The sequence below is a fragment of the Cetorhinus maximus genome, chromosome 12, assembly GCF_964194155.1.
Source record: "Cetorhinus maximus chromosome 12, sCetMax3.hap1.1, whole genome shotgun sequence".
Classification (NCBI taxonomy): domain Eukaryota; kingdom Metazoa; phylum Chordata; class Chondrichthyes; order Lamniformes; family Cetorhinidae; genus Cetorhinus; species Cetorhinus maximus.
This window is the reverse complement of record NC_135890.1, coordinates 40478149-40505755: the sequence shown is the minus strand read 5'-3', so window position 1 is coordinate 40505755 and position 27607 is coordinate 40478149. Positions and strand designations below refer to the sequence as shown.

The 27607-nt window shown below is 38.8% G+C and overlaps 1 protein-coding gene across 2 annotated transcripts; it reads right to left on the bottom strand.

The window, feature by feature from the left end:
* Positions 1-270: 270 nt before the first annotated feature.
* Positions 271-26807, bottom strand: ikbip (IKBKB interacting protein). 2 transcript variants are annotated; one of them, XM_078553430.1, is made up of 3 exons: positions 26297-26807; positions 23331-23448; positions 271-1344 (listed from the first exon to the last, which is right to left on the bottom strand). In XM_078553430.1, the coding sequence occupies exons 1-3, from the start codon at positions 26485-26487 to the stop codon at positions 586-588; spliced, it is 1068 nt and encodes a 355-aa protein (XP_078409556.1). In that variant the 5' UTR covers positions 26488-26807; the 3' UTR covers positions 271-585. The 2 variants fall into 2 exon arrangements, with proteins under 2 accessions (XP_078409556.1, XP_078409558.1); XM_078553432.1 differs by lacking the exon at positions 271-1344 and adding an exon at positions 10710-13483 and having other exon boundaries at positions 26297-26694.
* Between the last annotated feature and the right edge of the window lie 800 nt (positions 26808-27607).

Below are 27607 nucleotides of genomic sequence, written 5' to 3'. Positions count from 1 at the left end.
TCTGAAATTTCTCTCACTGCAGTTTTAGTTGTTTAGCCAACACAGTTGTATTAAAATTTCTGTTTGAATAATGGAAAGAGGAATTTCAGATGAATACATTAAGTGTTATGCTAGGATGTCATGGTTCTGTTTCAGGGTCATTACTTATTATCTTTCTGCTATTATACACATGTATATTTTAAATGTACTTCTAAGCATACCTGGTAAAATTCTTCAAGTAAATCTTTATTACTCAATGATACTGCAGCATCAATGAAATACTTGTAGCAATACAACATAAAACATTTTATTTTTAAAAAGAAACATAATTTGTTCTAAAAGTATATTGCGTTATGTGAATTCCAACCCCTGCTTCCATCCGAGGAAATGTCACTTGTTTGCGTTTCCCGCATCTGTGAGTTTATCAGCATCATATAAGAAAGAGGATTAAATATTTTGTAACACAATGCTCGCCATACTGCAACACAACTCCAGTAATAATAGAAAAAAAAAGAACCTTGACAAAACGGCAAATCAGATTGACAACTTTAGATAATTGTACTTAAAATCTCCAATTTCTTATCTTGTTGTAAGAAAAATCTATGATCACTGACCCACAGTAGTGACCTGACTTCGTCGATCTTTTGCACCATTATTGTCATTTGCATTTACAGTGTAGTTAGCTAATTCTTTCCTTAAGTTGGCAATTTCCTCATTTCTTTTCAGTAAATCTGAAGAAATTTGACCAATCCTTCCAATGAGATCATTCACTTGTGGCTCGAGGAGAGAGAAACCCTTTCTGAGGCTGTAAACTTTAGGTTTAAGGTCATTGGCAAACATAATTGCTTTAATAAGTTTAGCTCGACTATTTTCCAGACTTAAAAGTCTGTCTGAAAGTTTAGTATCTTCAGCCTTAAATTCCGTCAACTTCTTCTGTAGTGACTCAATTCTTTCTGTATTTCCAGATATCAAATTCTTAAGTTGGGTGACTCTTTCAACACTGGTTGCAATTAAGTTTCCTATGTTGTGAATGGCAGTCTTCTCTATATTAGTCACCTTCTTTTCCAGTTCATGCAAAGAATCTTTCAGCAAACTAATATCTGAATCCAGACCAGATATCCGCCGAATGTCAGTTCTGACACCAGAAAGTTTTGTGGTGACATCACTTGATATTTGAACTGTATTCTTGTCTATCCTTTCAATGGTATCAGAAAGAGAAACTAGCTTTTCATCCAACTCATTTCTTTTCTCTGTGATGCTGGATGACCATATCTTCATTTTCATGATTTCCATCTGCAGGTACTCTACTTGCTTCAGCAATGAATGGTCTTTAAGTTTGCTCGTAATTTCTTGTGCACTTTCACACTACATAGACAGAGAAACAAACTGCTTCAGTTATGGTACAGCAAAAATAAAACTGAAAATTCACTTATTTTGAGTATTTGTTCCTTTATTATATAAGAACTAATAATTATAGAACATCTTATCACATTTTTCAAGAATATCTCAAAATATGTTCATAAACAATTAACTACTTTGAAATGTATCGACTGTTATAATGTCAGACGGGGAGGTGGTAGCATAGTGGTATTGTCACTGGCTAGCATTCCAGAGACCCTGGGTAATGCTCTGGCAGATTGGTGAGAATTAAATTCAATCAAAATCTGGAATTAAAAGTCTGATGATGACCATGAAACCATTGTCGATTGTTATAAAAACGCATTTGGTTCACTAATGTCCGTTAGGGAAGGAAATCTGCCATCCTTACCTGGTCTGGCCTATGTGTGACTCCAGGCCCACAACAATTTGGTTGACTCTTAAATGCCCTCTGAACAAGGGCAATTAGGGATGGGCAATAAATGCTGGCTTAGGCAGTGATGCCCACATCCCATGAATGAATTTAAAAAACGCAGCAATGATGTCATCCATTTTGCCCACAAGTTCCCATAAACAGTAATGAAATAAATGACCAGTTAATCTGTTTTTAGTCTATGTTGGTTGATGGAGAAATATTGGCTGAGAGAACACCTTGCTCTTCCACAAATACTGCCATGGGATATTTAAAAACCATCTTAATCACAAGTGCAAGCACTCGCATGTTATCGCATCTGAAGGACAATGCAGCATCTCTGTTGTACTGGAGTGTCAGCCTAGATTATGCACTCAGCTAATGTGATTCCTATATTTAAGGGGGACAAAACTTGCTCAGGGAATTATAGACCAATCAGCTTAACATCACTGTTGGGAAAAATAATTGAATCTTGATTAAAGGAGAGAATAGAAGAACTTGTAGAAACAAAAAATAAAATAATGAATGGTCAGCATGAATTTCAAAAGGAAACATTTTGCTTGACCAACCTTATTGAGTTTTTTGAAGAGTTAAGAAAGGAGATAATGGTAGAGCAGTTCTTGTAATTTATCTGGATTTTCAAAAGACCTTCGATAAGTTGCTCCATGATAGACTAATGATTTAAGTTCAGGGAATGCAGAATCAGGGGACAAGTGGCAAAATGGATTGCTAGTTGCCTTCAAGACAGAAGCAGAGACTGGGAGTAAAGGATGGTTATTCAGAATGGCAGAAGGTGGAAAGTGGTGTTCCATAAGGATTAGAACTGGGATGACGCTGTTCACAACTTACATTAACAATTTGGACTTTGGAATCAAAATCACAATTTCTAAACATGCAGATGACACCAACTTGGAGAGGATATTCAACAGTGAGGAGGACTGCAACAAATTACAAGAGGACATTAATAGACTTGCAAAATGAGCAAATAATTGGCAAGTGAAGTTCAATACAGGTAAATCTGAGGTAGTATATTTTACCAGGAAGAATAGGGAGGTAAATTCTTATTTGTAAGGTGCAAATCTAGGTGGGATAGGGGAACAAAGGGATCTCGGAGCACAAATACACCGATCACTAAAGTTTCGCCACAGGTTAACAAGCCCATAAAAAAAGCAAGCCAAGTACTCGACTATTTTCACTCGACAATTTTTAGAGCGATAGAATTGAAAAATAGGGAAGTATTGCTGAACCTGTATCAAACCTTGGTTGGATCACACTTGCAGTTCTGGTCGCCACATAATAAAAAGTATTTAGAAGCACTGGAGAGGATGCAGAAAAGATTTATAATGATAATGCCAGAAATGTGTGGGTATACACAACAGGAAAGGGTTGACAGGCTGGGTCTCTTTTCTCTTGAAATAAGAAGGCTGAGCGATGGTTTAACAGAGGTATTCAAAATTTTGTAAGGTTTTGATAGAGTGGATTTAAAGAAAATGTTTCCTCTTGTGGGGAAAACCATAACCATAATATAAGATAGTCACCAAGAAATCCAATAGTGAATTCAGCAGAAACTTCTTTAGCCAAAGAGAATGTAGAATTAACTACCACAGGGAGTGGCTGAAGTGAATAGCATAGATGCATTTAAGGCAAAGTTAGACAAGCATATGAGGGAGAAGGGCATAGAGGGTTAGGATGATAGATTTAGATGAGGAAAAATGGGAGGAGGCTCAAGTGGAGCATATACAGCGGTATGGACTGGTTGGGTTGAATGGTCTGTTTCTATGCCATATACCTTATGTAATCCTATGTAAACTCTGGACTCTGATTCTTCAAGATGAGAGGGCTATCTGTGCCAAGCTAACACACATTTAAGTTATACAAATAGTATACTACTGCCAAATAATTAGATATCAAAACTTATCTTACTCTACAGCTGCCTTTGTGAATTGTTACTTACACAATGTGCCATCATTAATATGGAATTACCGACTCAAAGCATTTTTGTCTGGCATTAAAACAGGAATCATTCTATTACAGATGAATTGTTAATTATACATTTACTCAAATAAAATCTCAGTATAAAGCTACACAATGCTGTCCATAAAACCAGCTGTGTATAAAATTCTAAACAAACCAATTGTTATGCTTAACTATATTTTAGGTAAATTTACATCACAATGGATCCTGTTTTAGGTCATAATGTCCTTAGGTTACAGAATGTCAACAAACCTCACATTACAAATAATCAAAACAGTTGTGCATTCTTGGCTTGGTTATTGTGTATTTTTTAATCCAGGTAGTAACTTGCATTTTCGTATCTCTCTTTTGCCTTGTTCACCTTTATTGCTTTCATCTCCACCTATCACTGGCTCTCTACCCAGCTCTACTTGTCCCACCCCACCCTTAAACCAGTTTATATTTCACCTCTCTTCTATTTTTACTCAGTTCTGTTGAAGGGTCATTCGGACTCGAAACGTTAACTGTGCTCCTCTCCGCAGATGCTGCCAGACCTGCTGAGTTTTTCCAGGTATTTTTGTTTTTGTTTTGCATTTCTAACTGTTTTATTCCAACACCTTAGCTTCTCCTTGTATTTTCAATTTTGTTACATTGCTGCAGCACTCTGCATCAGGTAGCAGTCGGAAGAAGTGCTGAAGGGCTAAGCAAGGGACAAAATGTGACATAGAAACAGGCGTAGGCATTTAGTTCCTCACGCCTGTTTCACAATTCAATGAAATCATGGCTGATCTCTGACCTAACTCCATATACCCACTTTTACTCCATATTCCTTAATTACTTCAATTAACAAAAATCTATCAATCTTAGATTTAAAATTAACAATTGATCTAACATCAATTGCCATTTGTGGAAGAGAGTTCCAAACTTTTACCACCTTTTGTGTGTAGGAGTATTTTCAGATTGCACTTCTGAAAGGTCTGACTCGAATGTTTGGCATATGGCACCTATTCCTAAAGTAACTAACCAACTGAAATGGTTTCTCTCTATCTGTTTCTCTTAATATCTTGAAAACTTTGATCAAATCACCCTTAATCTTCTAAATTGTAGGAAAAACAACTCTAGTTTCTGTAATCTCTCCTTGGAGTCCAGGTATTGTCCTCGTAAACGTACGCTGCATTCCTTTCATGGCCAATACACCCTTCTTAAGATGCAGTGCCCAGAACTGATCACAGTACCCCAGGTTTGGTCCAACTATGGCTTTATACAGCTGTAGCATAACTTCTATTCCCTTGTATTCTAGCCCTTTAACTTTCAAGCCCAGCATTCTATTTGCCTTTCTGATTATTTTCTGTAGCTCTTCATAATATTTTAATGATTAATGTGGATGGACGCCTGAGTCTCTTAGCACCTCCACTGTTTCTAGCTCTTAGAAAGTAATCTGATCTATCCTTTTTAGGTCCAAAGTGGATGACAGCACATTTGCCTTCGTTGAGATCCATTTATCTATAGTTTTGCCCATCTAGCTAATCTATGAATATCTCTTTGCAATTTTATGATTCCATCTGCACTACCTACAATGACATTATCATTGTGTCATTGGCAAACCTGATTATTTTCTATCCCGCCATCTATATCATTAATAAATACAGTGAATAGTTGTGGCACAACACAGACCCTGGTTGGACGCCACTGGTCACATCCTGCCAATTACAGTGTTTATCCATTCTCCTAACTCTGTCTCCTGCCACTCAGCCAATTTCTTAACCTGGTCAATAATTTTCCCTCAATTCCATGTTCTATCATCCCATCCTTAATTATAGACTCTAGCAATTTCCTGATAACAATATTAGGCTTACAGGGTTATAGTTCCATGGTTTTCTCTCTCTCACTTGAATAGCAAAGCAACAGGTTCAATTTTCCAATCTAAAGGAACAGTTACCATATCAAGAAAACTTTTGGAAGATTATAGTTAGGACAGCTGCAATGTTCGTACTTCCTTTAAATCTTAGGATGAAAACCATCTGGCCCTAGGGAGTTGTTACTCTTTAAGTGCCATTATTTTCTTCATTATTGTTATGCTGCTTACATGCCTCAAAGGGATATGGGGAGCAGGCAGGAAAGTGGTGTTGAAGCCCAAGATTTACCATGATTGTATTGAATGGTGGGCGAGGCTCAATGGACCATATGGTCCATAAAGGTAATTGTGGAAGTATGAGCCAAATGGCATCAGGATTCGCAACTCAAGCTAAATATCATAAGAACACTTTCTAAGAGAAAGATTAAATGAAGAGAATATAATTCAATGCTCCTATAATGCGCCGTCATGGACGGGTAGAATCTGGATTCGATCGTACATCAGGTTCCCATCAAGGAAGATTCAAATAAGGTCCAAAGTTGCCTCAAAGGGAGAAACTATAAAGGTAATTTGATTTTAGTGTTTTCTTTGCAATTACCATAACTACATTTCCTATTGAGACATCAACGGGAAATATTCAGTGCATATATTGCTGCTGATTTTGGAATCAATTAACAATATTGCTGGACTGGTAATCTAGAAGCCTGGACTAATAATCTAAATCCAAAGAACGTGAGTTCAAATCCCATCATGGCATTTTTAAGAATTTGAATACAGTTTAAGAAAAAATATGGAAATAAAAGCTGGTTTCAATTAAAGTGACCGTGAAGCTGTTGAATTGTTGTAAAAACCCAACTGATTCACAAATGTCTTTTAGGGAAGGAAACCTATCATCCTTACCCAGTCTGGGCTATATGTGACTCCAGTCGCACACCATTGTGGCTACCTCTTAACTGCCCTTTGAAGTGGCCTAGCAAGCCAATCAGTCCGGGTAACTAGGGATAATAAATGCAAGCCTTGCCAGTGCCTGAGAATGAATGAAAAAGAAGAAAATGTGCACCGCAAAATTAAGCTTGTGTTAAGCTTAAAACATCACAATCTGTTATGTTCTGAGAACTTTGTGATCTCTTATATGGGTGTGAAAATGCTACTAACAGCATTCTTTCAAAATAATGTTTAAAAAGGTACAAAAACAGGAAGTGCTGGAAACAAAAAGCAGGTCAATAGCGTCTGTGGAGAGAAGAGACAAGTGAACATTTGGGGTTGTAACATTCAAACTGAAAAATTGTAGAACTGAGCAGCACTTAAACAGGACCGGAACAAAGGGAAAGAGCAGGAAAGAAAATAGATCATGAAAGCAGGAGTATGAGTAGAAAAACATGAGACACTTCTATACCCCTACTTAATTCCAGATCATCCCAATGTCAGAATCAAGGATGTTAACTCAGCGGTTGGGAAGGGGTTGGTGTGACTTTGAAGTTGGGAAGCCTGGAAAAATGGGTTTCCCTCAAATCCCGCTGAATTTAACAGCAGGCCCTGATGACCACTTTTTGTCTCCGTTTGCCAGCCATAGCAGCCAGGTTGAGAGGCTGGCTGGACGACAGGCAGGTCGGGATCTGGTACCAGGCTGCAACAGGGAAGTGAAGAGTAGGGAGGGACGGCTAAGGGAATGCAGAGCCTGGGTGATCGGTGAGGCATGCAGGGGGAAGATGGGGAAGGCGGTGGTGGAAGACCAAAATCCGGAAACAGATTGTAGGCTGGATTAGGGGTGATTGGAGGCTAGAGGCAGGCCAGGGTCAGGAAAGATTACAGGCCACATTGGAGGCCAGAGAGAGGGGCATACGGAAGGATCTTTGGTGAGTGTAGAGGGGGAAATCCAAAGCCTTGTGGAAGAGAATGTAGGCCAGATCAGGATGGGGAAGGGGTGGTGTTGTAATATGCCTTTAAGGGATAGCAGAATGCCATTGCTTTCAGGGAAGTGTGTCATGTGATCCAGCCTCAATTTCACTTCAGCCCAGAGCAGACAGCACGCACAACTCTGCAGCTCTGATGTCCTTAAGCTTTCTATCCATGTATATATGTTTACATGTGCCTAGAATTAATAAATGGACGCACAACCCCTTATGAGTGATTGGTGCTTTCTTTATCTTCATAACACACACGACAGGTGCTGGAGGCAAGATTGAAAGGGTTGGTGGGGAGAGGGGAGGTGAGAGGTTGGAAGGATTGGAGGTGTCCGATTGTGGGGCATTGGCATAGCCAATAATCTGGATCCAGCAGGTAAGTGGAAAGACACTTGTCTCCTGAATCCAACAGTCCTTGCCTCTCTTTAGCCACCTGATTTCCTGAGGCACAGAAAACTCAGCCAGCCAACATCAAATTTAGAATGGTGGTTGAATATAAGGCACACGGCCTCATTATATTACTTAAATTGACAACCCACCTCCTGCAAGCAGGTTGGTTTCCCATCCCCGTTTTTTAATGCTCTAATAGTTTGCAGTTTTATAATTGCACCTAATTTTGGAAAGAAATTTGTTAAACTGTTTTAGCTTTTTGAAAAATCTGTGGCATTTGTTGATTATTTTGTCTGTCCAAGCTGAGTGTGAGAGTGCTGCAGAGATCTGCTGAGTACAGTAGGTGCATCATAGCTGAAATAACTATCAATGTCTTTAATAAGCTTACAAATAGAAAGTGGTCTGGTTGCTTTCAGGACTGTTGAGTGAGAAAATGGCACAAAAAGACCCTGCCACAAGATGTGCTATTTCTCCTGTAATATTGTTATAAATAATACAGCACATGAACAAGAACAAGGCACTTTTAGAAAACTGCTCTAGGAGCATCATATTTTCTCACATGACAATGAGGTGTATTTCAGGTACCTTCAATCAATAGAAATGGTCCATTACTACTCTATGAATAGTTAATTTCCACTGATTTCAATTTTAATGGGTGTAGTTGTCCCTTGCTGGAACATATCTGACACAACAGGTTATACATGGCTTTCAAACTAACAGAAATACAGGACATTTCATAGCCAGCAACCTGACATGTAGAATGAAAAAGAAATTAAGCATAATATTTAAACCCCCAATCAAGGGCAGTGTATATCACAAGTGACAAAGTCAAAAGCCAGCTATATAGGTCTTCTTCACTACTGGGAAGACGAATCAAATTAAACAACTTCCTCCTTCAGATTCTCCTTCAAGCAATTTCATGAAAAATAAATTTACCTTTTAGCAGAAGTCTATTTTTTTCCTCCCGTATGGCCACTTCTTCCCCAGAATGGTTTGTAGTGAGCATTTTGACATTACATCGCTGGTTAAGTGGTTGTAGAAGAATATGCATGGTTATTGCAGGAAGCTCAGGTGGCTTGTTTTACTTGGGTTCAATAAGTACAAGAGTGAATGGTTGAATGAGTCCACTTATTCAGTAAAGAGTGCAGAGATTGGGAGTAAGAAAATTACAATCAAATCAGGGTTTAGAGTGAAGCACAGAAAGAGTTTAATTGCTCATCCTGTACAGACAGGAAACTGGAACACAGAGTCCTTAGTGGTGTTACCGACATGTGCAAAGCCAGTTCATGGTTTTCTCAGTTTTCAATTGTTGATGGTTTGTGTGAAAGTAGTGGTGATTCTCACATTAATTCCATGTCCCATGTGGAAGAAACAAATGTTATTAATTTGTAATATGTTGGGGCAAGAAATATTTCCACAAATGCTGCACTCTCCTAAATGGACTAAGCTTAACCTTATGAGTGAAGATAGTGCTTGTATTACATGGCTGGCTATGACAAATATACTTTTATAACTGTAATCCCAGTGGAGAATCTCACCAAGTTATTTTCATTTTTCTATTATATTTCTTCTCTCAATGTAGAAAGGGACTTTCTTCACCTAAGGGAAAAGCTGTATAATTCCTCTGAGCTTTCTGCTAAAGCCTCACTTTTGCTGACTTTTCATTGGCTCCCCATGGTAACTTGATTAAATGCTGAAGCCTCTCACAATTTGAGTCTATAGGCTGTGTTTAATGTGGGAGTTCCTGCAACTGAAATTCTGCAATTCCAACTCTGTAGCATGGTGCAGGGATTGAGTATAGGATGTAGAATATCCTTCAATGCAATAATAATCATGGTGGCATGTAGGATTGGGAATTTGGGGTCAGGGCCTGTAGGAATCCACTGTAGATCCTCCCCCGCCCCCCACCACCTGTTTATTTTTTTTGCCTGGACTTTGTTCTGTGACCAAGACTTGCTCTGGTTCAGCTCCTCCTCAATACAATTGTATTGCCGATTGTACCTACAACTCTACGTCTGCTTGCGATCAGTATTGAGAGTATCTGAAGTCATAATCAGTAAATCCACTGAACAGGATTTGAATATGAAGATTCATTCTAGTTTTCCAATGGTGAAAGCGGATTGATATTTCTGGCTTCTAAAGTAATTCTACTTCAATTTTATTATCATAAAATAACTTGACTTTGAAAAAGGTAATCCATTATTCTACATGGCGGTGTACTTAGAGACCTACTTAGCCGTTTGCCTTGATATAATATCAAAAAAAAACAATGGAAGTAATCATTGAATGTTGGTGTAAATAAAAGGGAGGTATTTTTAATTGTCTGACATAGAATGATGAATTTGACAGTCTTTGGCTGCTGTTTGGAGCACTGCACCCTCTCCACACTCCTGTCCCTTCTGATCAGGGAGCCCTTCTGTACTTTGCACCTGCACAGCATCCACATGCTCATGCTGCATAATTTGAGCTTGTTGCAGAAATGAGCCTGAAGGTACTGAAGATGCTCTCTATTTGGGGTAGTTGTGTTTAAAGAGGAAGTAATTTCCATTAGATGTCCTTTATATTTCAATAAATATTTGGAGAAAACAGGTAATGAGATGGTTGGGTTCCTTTTGATTTCTCAAAAGGGGATTTCAAATTTTGCTTTGGTCTCAGCTAAAAAAATTGTTCCAATGCTCGGTGTGAGCATGTGGTACAGTGACAACAGAATGGAGTCCTGTGAAACCCAGATGAAAATTTCTGTATAAACTTCTGTAGACTGTTATGCTTGGTTAATGTTTTGAGTAATAGTTGTGGCAGTATCATACATAATTAAAAGAAATAACAATTCTTCAAGTAATCAATCTAGAATGAGTTTGTATTTTGACAGACACAACTGACTTGTAGAAGCTTTACAGGACATAGGTTGTGTTTCTAAACGGGCTGAAATGTACTATTAAAAGTTGCAAAAACTGTACAATAGCTATAGTGTTAATGTGACCTGTTTTTGCAAATGTGTTATGCAAATTCAATTCAAATTCAATGCTTGCTTAGGGTTTGCTGAATGGAATAATTGTTACATAGTGGTTATTTAGAATATGTCTCTTATAAACACAAAGTCACCACGCCATTTGGTATATACACAGAATAGGATGCCATTATTTACTGCATAGGACAACAGGTTATTGCATATAATTGTGGAATACCGCAGTTCCTGATGAAAGTTTCCTATATGCTTTCTCTGACTTACTGTCGTACATTTCTCTTTTTAAAAATTAATTCCATCTTAATTTAGAGCTCCTATGGTCTTCTATTGTAATATATATTTATTTTCTTACACTTTTTATATATTCATTCACAGAATATGGACAGTGCGAGTAGTGTCCTGGGCCCAACCATGTTTGGCTGCTTCATCAATGAACTTCTCTCCATCATAAGGTCAGAAGTGGGGATGTTTGCTGATGATTGCATCATTTGCAACTCCTCAGATATTGGCAGTCCATGTCCATATGCAGCAAGACTTGGAAAACATTCAGCAATGTTGTGGCCCCCCCCGGCTGTGTCCACACCCCATAGAAGGAGGCAGCTGCACAGTGTGAGGTGGATTGCAATTTAACTGATACCAGCAGAAAATGGCAAGGCTGCTGCTCTTCATCACACAGCCTTGCTGTTGAGCGTGGAATTTGTGAAGACAGATGTCTCTAGTTGCCATGGGGCTCGTGCCTCAGCCACTCCTCTGTTGCTGCTGGTGGCTACAGAGCTCCCCTGACACTACTACTGCTTGGGCCTCAGTGGGAGCTGCTGGCCTCCCTTGAAGTGGGAAGCGCTGGCCTGAGCTCTCACCTCAGAAACCCCCAATCAACCTTCCCTAATTGGGCGGCAAATATGGAGGCGGCCTGTTGTTTGGCTGCCACCCCTAACATTGTACCATAAAGCACATCGCAGATACGAACTGGGTCAGACTTGGAAAATGCCCCGACGTCAGAGAATTTTAAAAGTTTGGAAGATTCCAGCCTCAATCCCTGAAGGATTAAGTTAACTTCGTGCTTCTGATCTGCCTTTTAATTGAACTTTTCCAATTATATTAAATAGTTAATCTAAGGTCACCCCTCACAGCTCACTATACTTGAATTTCTCTAAAAGGCATGGATGCAATTGCACACACGAGTTGCTTATCACAACAAACACATATCCTTCAAATTGCCGCCAATGTTTCATTCAGTGGAGACGTCATCACTGACGTAAAATTATTAATGTATCTATTCTGTGAACAATGGCAGAAAACAAATATTATGATTTTTATTTTAGAAAATTACAAATTGTAATGTTTCCTCAACTCTCACCTTGGAACTGAGCCAACACAGCAATTTGCACTTTCGTTTAATTTTAGTTAAAATGCTGTGCGTGAAAAAGTGTTAATTATGTTGATTCTAAATCATTGTAAATCACCTTAATTACATATCGAGTGAGAAAAATATTAAACCGTTGGTGTATGTTAGATCAACTCAAAATCTTAATTCACCAGTGACCTTTTAAAAGCTCATCAAAGACTCTAATTTTCAGCATCTATAAAGTTTTTTTGCATTAATCCAATGCAATCTTCTGCGTTGCGCCATTACTGATGATGCTTATCTTGCAGAAGTCGGAAATGTCCTGTCATTTCTTTTACCAGCAGTTGAAACAGAATAACCAGCACTTGATGCAGATGATTACGTTTGCACCAAGGGAACTTTGCTTTCCCCAAAAGCAAAGCTAGAATGTATCAAACTGTGCCTCTTGCATATCACTGTTCAATTACACTTGTGCACGCAGTTTAATGGAGCATTTAATTGTAGAATGCTTCTTCAGGACTCTTGCCTTCTTTCTCATAGTTCTATTATGTCCCATTGCAGCAACTTTCATGGTATTCAGGTTATTTATTGGCTTTTAAATGGTATTATCAGACAGTAACAGTTCCAGCTCTTTTTTTATATCTAATATCTCAGTTATGACTTTTAGCATATTATCCTCCAAGTTAAGTATCTGGACAGTCATGACATCCATTTTCTTTTCAGTGTTAAGGAGATCACTGGATACCTTAAGGATGGAATGGACACCATCATCAATTGAGGGAAGATGCTCTTGACATTCTTTAAGTTTAGGTTCATACTCAGTCAGTTTTTCTACTAACTCTCTATCCTTTGAAATCAAATTGATCTGTTGTTCAACTAATCTCTCAATGGTTCTTGTATTCCAGTTTGCTTGCTTCTCAAGGCCACCTAAATCCTCCTCCTCTTGTCGCTTGATTGCCTTTGTATTTCTTATGGTGCTCACTTCTAAATCTTCCATCTTTTCAGTGAGATCCTTTACACCTTGTTCAACTGTATTAATTTCTGATGATATTTTGTTATGCATGTTCTTTGACTCTGACTTCAAGTTTGCAATCTCACTGTTTATTTCATTTAAGCTTTGTTTCCAGGTGTCTGAAATATTTTGGAAGTTCTTATTGACATTCTGCATTTTTCTTGCTATTGTCTGTTCTTTATTCTGTAAGCTAGTCATACTGCTACGGAGTTCTGACATCTCCTGTTCAAAGAGGTTCATGACCGAACTAGATGACAGTGCTTTCTGCAGGACTTCTTCTGATGATTCCAGCTGTATCCACAACACAAAACAGGGGCAGATCTACTTAATCAGCAATAAAAGTTTGACCAATTTCGTTCTAAAATAAATGGTAAATACACTTCTTGCTAACCTGCATACCTCTTTTTTTTAAAAAAAAATTGTATTTAAGACATTGTCCTAGAAATTTGTTTAGGCTTATTGTAGGGCTCAGAATGGGCAGCACGCTCAGAGTGCACAGCAGAAGCCAGGGATATCAGAAATAGGGCCTTATCTTAATTTCCAGTGAACTGAGGGCATCCATTGGCCCTCCAGAGGCAGTTCATCAGTGTTTGGAACTCCAGTTTGGGTCAGCTTCCACAACAGCAGAGGCCCTCAAGTAGGTGGTAGGAGAACAGGGAGGGGCAAACGCAGTTGTGCTTGAGTGCAGGAAGGGACACAGCGTTTATGTTTTTGGTGCCAGCCTCCAATCATGTGATTAAAGCCCATTCATTAGGCCACAGAAGTCCATTCATTAAACCACTGTGATGAGAGGAAAAACAACCTGCAATGGTGTGTGCAATGTTCCAGATTCCCTGACCTGTCATTTTTGAAGATTCCAACTCAGGCACTATTAGGCTTACACAAACACTAATGTTCCAGTAATATAGTTACTGTAATAGTATATTAGCAAGAGGTTATGGTTAGCTTTATCACTATAACATTAATTTTACACTACAAAAACAAAATAGGTATTAACATGGTGCCGTGTATGAGGGTACTGATCTTTCAATTGTGACCTCAGATTGAATTCAGCCCAGACCAATGGAGCAAAAGCCTCCTCTGTCTGCTAGCTGTAGAGGTCCATTACAGAACGGGTTTGGACAGTTTCATATGTAGTTCCTAAAAGGCAGTGGCCCACTTACAAACATTTATTGGCATCAAATTGGCAAACTCACTTAGACAGGCTACAAGATAGTGGATGCTGGAAATCGATAAGTGACTGCTCCTCCTCTAAGGTTGCAGCACATTTTCAGGGCAGAGTAGAAGGAACTTTATTCTATGTAAAACTACTTTGTATCTCTATCTGCATCAACTAACTTTTGATGAATAAGTGTCTCATCCTTCTTGCTGCATGAAAGGGTTATATTTGTAGATTATACATTGATAAAGAAAATTATGCTTTATATATACACATGTAAAAAGCTTGCTATTTTATTTCTACTTTATTTCCTTTTTTAAGTGTGATATGAAAATCAGAAATATATCTGTCAATCAACAGTTTTCAGATATGGTTGGTGAATCATCAATTTCTTTTAACCAGAAAGAATCTCTCGACATGAGGTACTGCAGATACCACTGGGCCCATTCCCCTCTGATCAAAAATCACGGATAAATTCCCTGCCTTCTGCATGAGAATAATCTTGCAATATATGCACAATAAAAGTCAAAAAGACTCAAAACTGTTGTATTCATTTTTTTTGTTACTTATGGCTTGAAACAGTTTTAGGTCATTGGTTTTAGCTATTGCTGGATGCTCAACAAGATACTAATCTTTTATAAGCCTTAGTCGAAGAATTAGCTTCTGGGAAAATATGCACCACACCATAAAGAATAAAGCAGGAGTTGTGGCACATGGAGTGGAGCCTTTTATTAAACAGTGACTATTCCTAAACCTAAAGGTGAATAAGGTAAGTATTACAAGTGAATGAAACAGCAAAAGACATTATGGGCAAATTCATTAGACTAACTCAAGTGGAGCAGAGAAGATTTGCCTTCATGGGGCCAAGTGCTTAGCACATCTCTTCAAGTATTCATCACTGTGAAGTTTCTAATAGGTTCTCCTAATTGCTTGCCATGGCTTCAGCAGAAACAACATTTACACATCCATCTGGAGTCTCCATATATCTTCCAAAGTTACAGCCGCAGATCAAGGGAACCCGAAAAAATTCTCGCCCAAGTCTTTATCAGCAATGAAGCAAAGACTTTTTTCAAGATGTGTGGATTGCTCCAGGTGGCTTTTCTGATAAATGGAGTGCCAATTATCTGATCTTATTCCAGGTGAATAGAAGAAATTTTCCCTGTCTACGTTTATATCGAAGGGAGGAGTGTGCTTGCTTTCACCCATTACAGCACATTTTCAAAACAGAAGTATAAAATTAATTACACTGAAGTAGGGCTGGAGATTAGATAGATCTTTTACAACTCCACACTACTGATCAGGTTTCTTAATTGTACCAGTCCATTTCAGAAGTTTCAATATTGACCCAGATTCGAGAAATGCATTGCCAAAGGGTAAAATATACTTGCCAGCAACATGAACTGACAAAACTATCCAGCAGAAGTCTCTTTGGTCACTACAGATGAACTGGTATGTGCAATAGACCCTTGTCAAGTGATTAATGCTGTTTTGATTACCTCTTTTGCAAAAGAAATGGAGGAAAATCTGAGAGCAGAATTTCTGCTTAACTTTCCTAAACTCCCACTCTAACCTTGTCAAAAACCCTGCAGAAACAGCATTACTGCACCACTTCTTACACCACTTCTCCAAGGTTCCCATCAAAGTTATGGCAACAGATCAGTCAAATCACTGTGAAAGTTCTGGGAAATGCTTCCAAAACTGAAGAGTTCAAAGATTATGGACATAAATAGTGGGTCTTAAATCTTAATGGGAAAATGGCAAGGCTAATTGGCAGGGCTGAATAATATCAACTTTAACATTTAACTGTCATAAAGCTATTAATGTATATAATATTTTGGAAAATATTTTTCTTTTAAAATAGAGGGTTAGTTTGCGGGTATGACTTAATGGAATTAAAGACAGCTAATCTGGGTGCTTTCATATGGACTAGTTTGAGGTGTAAACAGAATCATGGCGTGCATTTGCATTTTTTGACTACAGCATTCAGGTGGGGTGAAAACTTGACGTCTTTCTAACAGATACCAAGCAATATGTTTATATTACTAATAAAATTGGTACGATGAAAGGGGTTTCATTGTTAAAAGGTAAAGTTCAAAGAGACTGATGATACAATGAGAATTTGAATTCAATCAGTGGTGGTAGGTATAACTTCAGTAGTTTTCAGGTGTACAGGCAGAGGCAATGTAAGATTAAAAGGCAGCTGCAATCCTCCAACTGGCTCCACAGTGAAAGGAACCTCATTTTGAATTCGTAAGGTGAAAATGCTTTGCCTGGTGTTTTGGTTAAGTCTATCGGTTGTTGTTACCTTAATGGAGGTTTGTTTGGGAATTTGTTAAAAGTTATGGTCGTAGTAATTTGTAGCCATGTGCATATATATTTTAACCTGTGTAAATCAATAAAATGTTTCACTTAGTTTAATATAATACCTCGAGAACTAGTGGTCTAATTCCAGAGTTTAGAGTCGCATCTCAAACATAACACTTAAAATTATTGATTATGACAGTTGTTTAAAGGTTCCCTCTGGGATTTTTAAATAACTCCACTTTACCAACTGCATTGGTCATAACAATTGGGGGCTGTGCCGGGATAAATTATATTTCTAATTCCTCGATTGGTTAGGAATTGGTGGATGCGGGCGTTAAAAATAGAAACAACATTTGCAGCTCTTAGGGAAGTCATTCTTTTGGAAGAATTTAAAGATTCAATCCCTTCAGTAGTGAGAACTCATGTGGAGGAACAGAGGGTTGATTCTGTAAGACAAGCAGAGATAGCTGATGATCATGAGTTAGTTCATAGAGCTAAATCTTTTTTCCATCACTATTTCAAATTGGAAAAGGATAAAAAGTGGGAAAGTGAAAGGAAGGTAGGTAGTCAGGGAATAGAAGGAGTAGCTGGAAGTTCCCACGAAGTTTTTTCTCAGAATAAAAAGGAAGGTGCTGAAGGCAGAAATGACATTCAAAAATTGAGGTGCTCTCAATGTAATAAAGAGGGACACACGAAGTCAGTGTGTTGGAAATTGCAGGACAAATCTGTTGGAATTATTAGGGTACAGAAAAGCTCTGTAAGTAAAAGTACTGTAGGTTCTGAGGTTCAGCCACAGGAGAAACCAATGGTTTGTGTGCAGATGAAACAGGGAAAATCAGTGAAAGATAAAGAAGTGGGAATGTGTTCACAGTTTACTCAAGAGAATTCTGGGGAGCAGGTCACAGAAATGTTTAAATACTTTGTATGTGAAGGGAAAGTCTTTCCATGTGTACAGGGTGGAGTAGGTAAGGATGTTAAAATATTAAGAGAAACAAGGGCCAGTCAATCTTTAATGTTCTGGGATAGTGATATTTGTTGTTCAGAAGTAGCATTGCAGGAGATGGTAATAATAAGTGGGGTTCATGGAGATGCTAAATCTATTCCATTGTGGAAGGTAAATTTAAAGAGCAAATGGAAGACAGGTGAAGTTATCGTTGGGGTGGTGGAAAAATTGCCCACTGCATGGGGTTCAATTTATTCTGGGTAATGATATAGCTGGATCGCAAATGTGAGTGATGCCTATGGTAGTTGAGCAGCCTGTAGAAGTGTTTTCAACAGAAGCGCTACGGAAGGAACATCTTGGATCGTTTCCTGATTGTGTTATAACAAGATCAAAGGCCCATCGGGAAGAACAAAATAAACAAGATAAGCAGGCAGTTCAAAGACAAGAAGGTGGTGTTGAAATCCAGTTAGCTGGTATTTGTATTTGATAACACTGTTCAGGAGGAAGGAATGCAGGACGGTTCAGTTGATGTGTTTAACTCAAAGAAGTTAGTGAAGTTACAAAAAAATGATTTGCAATTAAAACAGTTATATCAGAAAGCTTTTCAGAAACCGAAGCAAAATGTATTCCAGTATGTTATTATCTTTGAGGGAATATATCAATGAGAAAATGGAGATTGGATTACATCTCAGCAAATGAAAGTTGGAGGGAGGTGCATCAGATTGTTATCCCATTAGGTTATAGAAATGAGATTCTGAGGATTGCTCATGAAATTCCAATGGAGGGACATTTAGGAATTATGAAAACAGAGGAAAAGGTACAGAGGTATTTTTTTGGCCAGGATTGCATAGGGATGTAGTCAAATTCTGTAGAACCTGTCATATACGTCAAGTAACAGGAAAATCACAGCAAGTGATGAAAATGAAAGCTGATAAGACGACTAAAATTCACAGCTTTGTTTCTGGAGAGCAAGTATTAGTTTAGGTACCAGTACTAAGGGATTCCTTAAATGCAAGATTTAGTGGGCCTTATAGGATTGAAAAGAAATTGAGTGAAGTAAATTATTTAATAAATATTCCAGATAGAAGAAAGAAGCGGAGGGTGTGTCATGTAAATATGATTAAAAAGTACTTTGACAGGGAAGAGGAACAAAAAGAGATGTTAGTGATGGTGGATGATGAGAAAGAGGTAGAAGTAGTGCAGGACTCTGAAATTGATTTTCCTCTAATCAAATTGGATAATGAGGGGATGCTTGAAAATTTAAATGCAATATTGAATTACCTTCCAAGCAAGTGTCAAAGTGATTTGGAAAAGTTATTGCAGTCACACAAGCCTATTTGTGGAAATAAGTTGGGAAAGACACATTTAGCTTTACATGACGTATGTATAGAATATAATCTTCAGTGAGGCAACAACCTTATAGATTAAATCCGGCAAAGTTATCACAAGTACAAAAAGAAATTGATTTCATACTTCAAAATGATATCATTGAGTCTAGTTGCAGTAACTGGAGTTCGCCTGTTGTACTGATACCGAAACCATATGGAGCACAAAGACTGTGTGTGGACCATTGAAAGGTGAATGCAGTGACAAAAGTGGATTCATATCCCATACCACGGTTGGAGGATTGTATTGAGGTGGGACAAATCAAAATTTATCACAAAAATTGATTTGCTAGAAGGATATTGGCAGGTACCATTGTTGGAGAGAGCAAAGGAGATATCAGCTTTTGTAATGCCAAGTGGACTATATTAGATTAAAGTCATGCCATTAGGTATGAAGAATGAACCTGCGACATTTCAAAGACTGACAAACAAAGTAATTGTAAGTCTAAACAATTGTGCGGTTTATATTGATGATCTAATTGTTTTCAGTCAGACGTAGGGGGAGCATTTATCGCATCTGGAAGAATTATTTACTCGGCTACAAGAAGCTAATTTGGTGCTAAACTTGGCTAAAAGTGAATTTGCAAAAGTGTATCTAGGCCATGCCATTGGACATGGTAAAGTGGCTCCGAGAGATGCGAAAGTCAAGGCTATTGTAGATTTCCCAGTGTCTCCAACAAAACAAGAAGTTTGAGATTTCTGGGCATGAGTGGCTTTTACCAGAAACTTGTACCAAATTTTAGCCAAGTGGTTGCTTCACTGACTGAACTATTAAAAAACAAGAAGTTTCAATGGACACTGGAGTGTCAGAAGGCATTTGATAGTTTGAAAACTGTATTAACTATGACACCAGTTTTGGCAGTACCCAATTATGCCAAGCAATTCAAGTTGGCCGTTGACACAAGCGATATAGGCATTGGGGCTGTACTGTTACAAGATGACGACACTGGAATTGAAAAACCAAGAGGGTATTTTTCAAGGAAACTGAATGTACAACAGAGAAGATATTCAATGGTCAAAAAAGAGACTTTGAGTTTGGTGTTAGCATTGCAGCATTTTGAAATTTATGTTGCAAACAATCCATCAGGAACAATCATTTATACAGACCATAATCCTTTGAAGTTTTTGGACAAATTTTGTGACAAAAGTGCAAGGCTTTTCTGATGGAGACTTTTGTTGCATCCATTTAATCTACATATTATACATATTGCTGGAAGAGAAAATCCGTTCGCAGATGCATTTTGAAGAGTTTGATGCTTAAAGGAAATTGGGACATTTTTTTAAAAACATGGACACTGAGCTGGAGTGATTTCTGTTGATACCAAGGACTTGTATATATGTATTGTTATGTTAATGCATGCATCTGGTAATATAATCATGTAATAAGTATAGGAGATAATATGAGAAGCTGTCTTTTAGAATTCATTTTTTGATAAGGAGGGGGACATCATGAAGCTATTAACATATATAATATTTTGGAAAATATTTTTCTTTAAAATAGAGGTTTTGTCTGCATGTATGTCTTAATTGGATTAAAGACAGCTAGTCTGGGTGAATTGATGTACTAGTTTGAGATATAAACAGAGAGATAGCATGCATTTGCATTTTTTGAATAGAGCATTCAAGAAGTGGGGTGAAAACTTGATGCCTTTTGAACAGATACCATGCCATATTACTAATAAAATTGGTACTATGAAAGGGGTTTCATTGTTAAAAGGTAAAGTTCAAAGAGACTGGTGATACAATGAAAATTTGAATTCAATAAGTGGTGGTAGGTATAACTTCAGTAGTTTTCAGGTGTACAGGCAGAGGCAAAGTAAGATCAGAAGGCAGCTGCAATCCTCCAACTGGCTCCACAGTGAAAGGAACCTCATTTTGAATTCGTAAGGTGAAAATACTTTGCCTGGTGTTTGGTTAAGTCTATGGGCTGCTGTTGCCTTAATGGAGATTAGTTTGGGAATTTGTTAAAAGCTATGATAGTAGTCATTTGTAGCCATGTGTATATATTTTAACCTGTGTAAATTAATAAAAATGTTTCACTTAGTTTAATGTAAAACCTCGAGAACTAGTGGTCTGATTCCAGAGTTTAGATTTGCATTTCAAACATAACACTTAAAATTATAGGTTATGACAGTTGTTTAAAGTTTCCCTCTGGGATTTTTAAATAACTCCACTTTATCAACTGCATCAGTCACAACATAACTTCTACTCAAATTTTCATTTTAATTCTTTGCGATCAGGCACATATTTCATGATAGTTTAGGAAACTTGCCTACTAGTTATTCACCTCTATCAGCAAGTTGTTAGTCTGAGAGAGGCTAAGGCAATGTCAGAGCTGTATATGGATTATTCGGGAGAAAGGTTCGATTGAACTAACTCCTTTTTGTGCAATATTTTTTCATATCTTTAGGCACCAGGAAGTCATGGCTTCATCCTTTATAATCACGTAAACAACTATACAAAATTACAGCTAGGCTATACACCTTGCATTCTATTGTATCGAATTATAAAGTTGTTTTACAAATTCAATTAAACAAACATAAAAAGTGAAATGTGTAGCAAAGATACTATCTCAAATGAATCACCTTTAAAAAGAATTCAAAGCTGCCTTAGTTGTAATTATTTGATGCCAAATGTATTTTGTTTGTGGATCTTTAGTAATGAATCTGGCAGCCATTTTGCACAAACAGCAATCATTGAACTTGAAAGTAATTTATTGGAGATGTGTTTTGAGCTAACTCTGGGAGGCAGAAAAAGGTATGATGAAAATGCAAGTCTTCTCTGCTTAGAATATATAAAGGAATTTATCGTTCTTCAAGATATTATTAATAAAGAGAAATGGTCTCACTTCTTGGAAAAATTATAACAATAGCAAAGCACCTAAACTAAAATTGAATTTAAACAATAGTATTCATGCTTTGTAGAAACAGAAATAAAGTCTTAATCAGCAGGATTATTTATGGGCTTCTTCACTCATTTCCTTAATTTGTTCAGTGGGTGTAGGCTACACAAGCAAGGCCATGTCCATTGCCCAGCCTTAAATGCCACAAAAGGGCAGTAGATTTCTTCTATATTGATGGAACTGCTTTAGAGTATATCACGTGTAAAGCACAAATTGTGGAACTGGAGTCAGGTAGGGATGGTAAATCTTGTTCCTTAAAAGACCATTACAACAATCCTGAAACTATTGTGTTGACTTCTGTGATGAAAGTAAAATAATTTTCATCATATTTTTCTGGTTTATTGTGAAGTAAGTTTATGGGGGTAAGTATAGTTGGTCTGTCTGTACGATTTAATTCCATTTGGGGTCAAGTAGACTGCAAGCTTTTAATCATCAAAAGGAGCTAGGTGCTTGACATGCTGATGAGTAAACATGGATGCTGGCTTAGCATGTAAGGTGTGATGGGAATTTGCATTTTTATATAAATGAAGGGATTATATGGTTTTCAAAGGGATCTTAGTTTGTTTACAACTAGCCAGAGAAGCAGGGCTAAGGAGTGTGTTTATTTTTCCCAAAGGTTACTGACAATATTGGCAACATGAATGTTTTTATGTTATGAGGAAGATACAGTTTCAAAGACACATGAAACAATAGAATTTATATATTAAGAGAGAAACGTATATAAAGGAGAATGAAAGGCTATGTAGAAAAAGGCCATGTAAGATCTAATATGAGTGTGTGAAATTGCCTTAATGAAGTCTTCAGCCATCTGTGCATGAGTCTGCTATGTAACAAAACTGAAATTGGGGAAAAGCCATTTGGAATTCCACTGCCAAGTGTGTTAACTTGCTGGTCTGTTTTAAATCTAAAATCTATTTTGAACTGTTGCCCCAAAGGGGGTGTAACTGGGGGTCAGGTTAATTAGGAATTTTAGGAGTTATTATCGTGGTAAGTAATTGTAGTCTTATGTATGTATTTGAAATCTTTTACATTTTGTTAATAATATTTTAATTTAATTTTCAAACTCTCCAAAAGTCTTGGTGGACTTATTACTTCTGAATTCAGTGCACATATCTTCTCGTAATAAATACAAATTGCAAAACTGTTCTGATAGCGTGACCAAGTTTCCCTTGTGGATTTGGTCTGCCTGGCACATATCATCTGCCATGTCATAACACTTCTGATTCAAGCCCACAAATTAGCAGATGTATCAAATTCAATTTCACAATTTGTCGGGATTTGATGTCAGGAATTTTGGTTTACCAACACAGGGTCAGATCCACTGTACTCACAGTGAATATTGAGTCTCTTAACTAACTGTAAGCAAATTTTAAAAAGAATTCATGTTTAGTCTACTATGCACTTTTTTGCTAAACTTTTGGCAGCAGGTGCTTGATTGCATTTACCTTTTTTGAAACTTTGCTTATTTCATCTTCTAGGGCCTGGGCAGCTACAGATCTCATGTACAGTTGCTGGTACTTTTGTTCCACCTCAGCAAACTTAGCTGACTGCTGGTACATGAGCCTGCAAAAAAAAAATTGACAAGTTTCACAATACTGAACTTATTCACAATTCTGAACCTGCAGCTCCCAGCCGACAGCAGCTAAAGGCCAATCATTAAAAACATCTGGGTGATTACATTTTTAAAACATTCAAGGTATAAACTATCAGTTTTACATTGGTACGACTAAGGGAAATACAAGCAGCTAGCAGCACATTATACTGCCAGCTCCTCACCTCTCGAATTTTTTCACTGAACAAGAAAAACATTGCCATAAAAAAAATTGCCATACACCTAGGAAGTGGCATTGCTGACCTAAAAGTGCATTACATTTTGGCTAGTCACTTTGAGGAAGTCGTCAGCCAATACTTCAGCTTTCAATGTGCTGCAGTATAATTCCAACCTTGGCAAGGAAGCCACTTTCAAGGCACCCAGTAACTGTGTAGGAACTTTTTAGGTGAGTAGTCTACTCCATCATCTCATGATTGTCATGGGAAAAAAGGAATCCAGACGAACACCGAAATACTTATCAGTTCTGGCAGCATGTGGGGACAGAGAAATAAAGGTAATGTAGTTAAAAAAAAGGGTCACTAGCCTAAAAGGTTAACTCTGCTTCTCTCTCCACAGATACTGTCTGACCTGTTGTGTATTTCCAGCATTTTCTGTTTTTTATTTCAGATTTTCAGGATCCACAGTACTTCTTGTATCAAGACACTGGACACCAGTAGAATGGGAATGACTCCATCTTCCCTGGCCTGAGAATGATGCAGAGCTGAAAGAAAAGCTTCTTGTTGGCTACTCTCACAATCTAATTACGCAGGTACCGGTTTCAAAGCGTGACTTGCAACAGATATACAGGCTGTAGAAGTGTGAGAAAAGTATGCAGATGTTCAATTAAAGCATGGAAAGCATTGCAAAACACGTTTCTGAAATGTATCCATCCAAAGTTCCTTCGTCAGCTCAACTCTGGCAAAAGTAGAGTTTACGTGATGTTCCAATGATGCTACCTTCCAAAACGGTGCTTCTGACATGTTTACTTTTTCCTTAACTGAGGGTCTCCCCCACTGTGTTTGACAGGGCCCTCATCTGTGTCCATCCCATCTCTGCACCTCTGCCCTCACCCCTTCCCCTCCCTCCCAGAACCACAATAATGTCCCCCTTGTCCTCACTTTTCACCCCACCAGCCTCCACATTCAAAAGATCATCCTCCACCATTTCCTCCAACCCCAGCATGATGCCACCACCAAACACATCTTCACCTCATTCCGTAGGGACCGTTGCCTCCGGGACACTTTGGTCCATTCCTCCATCACCACCAACTCCTCATCCCCCTCCCATGGCACCTTCCCAAGCAACTGCAGAAGCTGCAACACCTGCCCTTTACCTCCTCACCATCCAAGGCCCTAAACACTCCTTTCAGGTGAAGCAGTGCTTCACTTGCACCTCCTTCAATTTGGTCTACTGTATTCGCTGCTCCCAACGTGGTCTCCTTTACACTGGGGAGACCAAATGCAGACTGGGTGGCCGCTTTGCGGAACACCTTCCATCTGTCCGCAAGCATGACCCAGACCTTCTTGTCGCTTGCCAGTTCAACACACCAACCTGCTCTCATGTCCACATGTCCATCCTTGGCCTGCTGCAATGTTCCAGTGAAGCCCAACTCAAGCTAGAGGAACAGCACCTCATCATCCGATTAGGCACTTTACAGCCTTCCGGACTTAAATATTAAGTTCAACAACTTCAGACCATGAACTCTCTCCTCCATCTTCACCCCTTTTTAATCCAATTTTTAATTTTCTTCCCCTTAACCCTCCCACGGGGCCATCTGTCACTTGTTCCTATGGTTTGCTTTCACAGAGCATTGACCCTTGGTCTGCTAATAACACATTCTGCTATTTTACCTTTATGTCACTATCAGCACTTTCTTTATTCTTTAACACTACCATTAACATTCCCTTTGTCCATGACATGTTTGTCAACTTTCTCCTTAGCTCCCACCTATCCCTGACCTTCTATTTTAAGAGAGGGTGGGCTCTCTCAAACAGTATTAAATCCATCACATTTCTACTTCTCTTTAGCCCTGAAGAATCATATGCACTTGAAACGTTAACTCTGTTATCTCCCAGACCTGCTGAGTTTTTCCAACATTTTGTTTTTATTTCAGATTTTCAGCATCTGCAGTATTTTGCTTGGATATCCGAGTTGATGGAACACGGGGTTCACATTCCGTGCGGTCCAAGGCGTCAACCTGGCAACAACGGGTTGAACATGGCCACGTCCACAAATCTGCTTCGAGGTCCTTTCTGGGAAGATGACAGATGATTCTGGGGCGTTTACAAATATTTTGCCGTCTTTAGCACACCCCGCCCCCCCCCAAAAAAAAAACTGGATTCTACTTATGTTTCATCATTCGAGGTGTTTTGGGGACAGGACTTTAATGAAAAAAATATCCGATTTCTCTTGTGGCTCCCACACTAAATTGGACGACATAAGCCGCCTGATAAAACCTATCTCGAGCTCAATTCCGCTAAATCGTTGGTAAATCACAGTCCATATTCTTGGCTGTATTTTTTTAAAGAACACACAGAACGGATTTAAAAATACTTTCAGCTCGTTTGAGCTGTCAGTCTGGTTAAATTTTACACTCTCATCCAGATCCTCGAGTTGGTGATTAAATTCTTCAAAACTTTTTTTTAAAAAAAATGATCTTTTCAGATCCTTCAACATCTGGGATAAAATAATTCTTCCGAAGCATTAAACCTGACAGTTAAGCACCCGGGGGGAGGGGGGGGTTGGGCCACAATGATGACTTTACGAGGACGGAGGAGACAAAAGGCGGCGAGCCGCCACTTTCGGCCGCCTTTCCCTTACCCAGCGAGTGCCGCGCTGGCGAGCAGCGAGAGCAAACACAGCGCATTCCTCACGCCGAGCGGCCGGCAACACCGCCCGCCCTCCGGCTCCTGATCTTCCGACACCTTCCCTTTCGCAGCCTGCTCTCTCACTCCGTCGCTTTGCTTGCTGGCAGCGACGTTTCTCTTCCTCTGCCTCGCTTCACCGGACATCTCGCAAAGTCGATCTCGCTTACAAATCTTCCCGCACCGACCCCCCCACGAGCTCCCCCAGTCAAAGAGGCCCAGATGCTCCGTTCAAAACTTCCGAAGAAATCTCTGCCCCAAAACTCCAACAGCACTATTGGCGGGGATGAGGGGATCTCGACCCACACCCTCCGCCGTCTCGTCCGCTGAAGATGGGAGTTACTTTTATTTGCCTTTCCGAGTTCCCTTTGCGGACGCCGTTAACAATATGTTTGTCTGTTGTTGGGCAACAGCGTAAGCGTATGAAGAATAAGATGGACCACAGGGCGCTTTAGCCTCCTGTGTGTGATTGTAAATGGTAAAATCCAACACGCCCCTGTGAACGGGAGAACTGTCACTCTGCAATGGACCAGGTGGGGATGAGTAAAGAGCGGGGAAAAGGGGATCAAACAGCACGATTCCAAAACCGACCTCATTCTTTACAGCAAAACATAAATTTATGAAGACATCACGTTGTTTAATTTATGTGCTGTACCAAAGCGGTACATGTTTTTATCATTTTAACAAGAGGAAGAAAACGAGGCAGTATTGGGCACTAAAGCTGATGTGACTATATATGTGTCTCTATATGGTGATTATGAAGTAATCCTCTTGGTATCATGCAGTCCTCATGTCACAGAACCATAGAAAAGTTCCGGTGCAGGGAGAGGCCATTCAGACCCTTCGGCATGAAGACTCGAAACGTTAACTGATTTCTTCTCCACCGATGCTGCCAGACCTGCTGAGTTTTTCCAGGTAATTCTGTTTTTGTTTTGGATTTCCAGCATCTGCAGTAGCTTTTAGCTTTTTGTTTTTATCTCTGTAGAGAAAAAAAGAAACTAGCTGCTCATTTTAAACCCACTTTCCAGCATCTGGTCCATAGCCTTGCAGGTTACAGCACTTCAGTTGCAGATCGAGGTACCTTTTAATGAGTTGAGTGTTTCAGCCTCAACCACAACTTAGGCAGTGAATTCCAGATGCCCACCACCCTCTGGGTGAAAAAGATTTTCCTCATGTCCCGTCTAATCCTTCTACCAATCAGCTTACATCTATGCCCTCTGTTAATTGACCTCTCAGCTAGGGGAACCAAGCCTTTCCTGTCTACCCT

Bases quoted from the DNA above. Each gene is read 5' to 3' on its own strand.
- ikbip (XM_078553430.1), bottom strand. From the start codon at position 26,487: ATGTCCGGTGAAGCGAGGCAGAGGAAGAGAAACGTCGCTGCCAGCAAG. The intron at 23,449-26,296 runs GTAAGGGAAAGG...TTTTTTTTGCAG, and splicing joins GCCAGCGCGGCACTCGCTGG to GCTCATGTACCAGCAGTCAG. The intron at 1,345-23,330 runs GTAAATGCAATC...CTGTCTATGTAG, and splicing joins TAAGCAAAGTTTCAAAAAAG to TGTGAAAGTGCACAAGAAAT.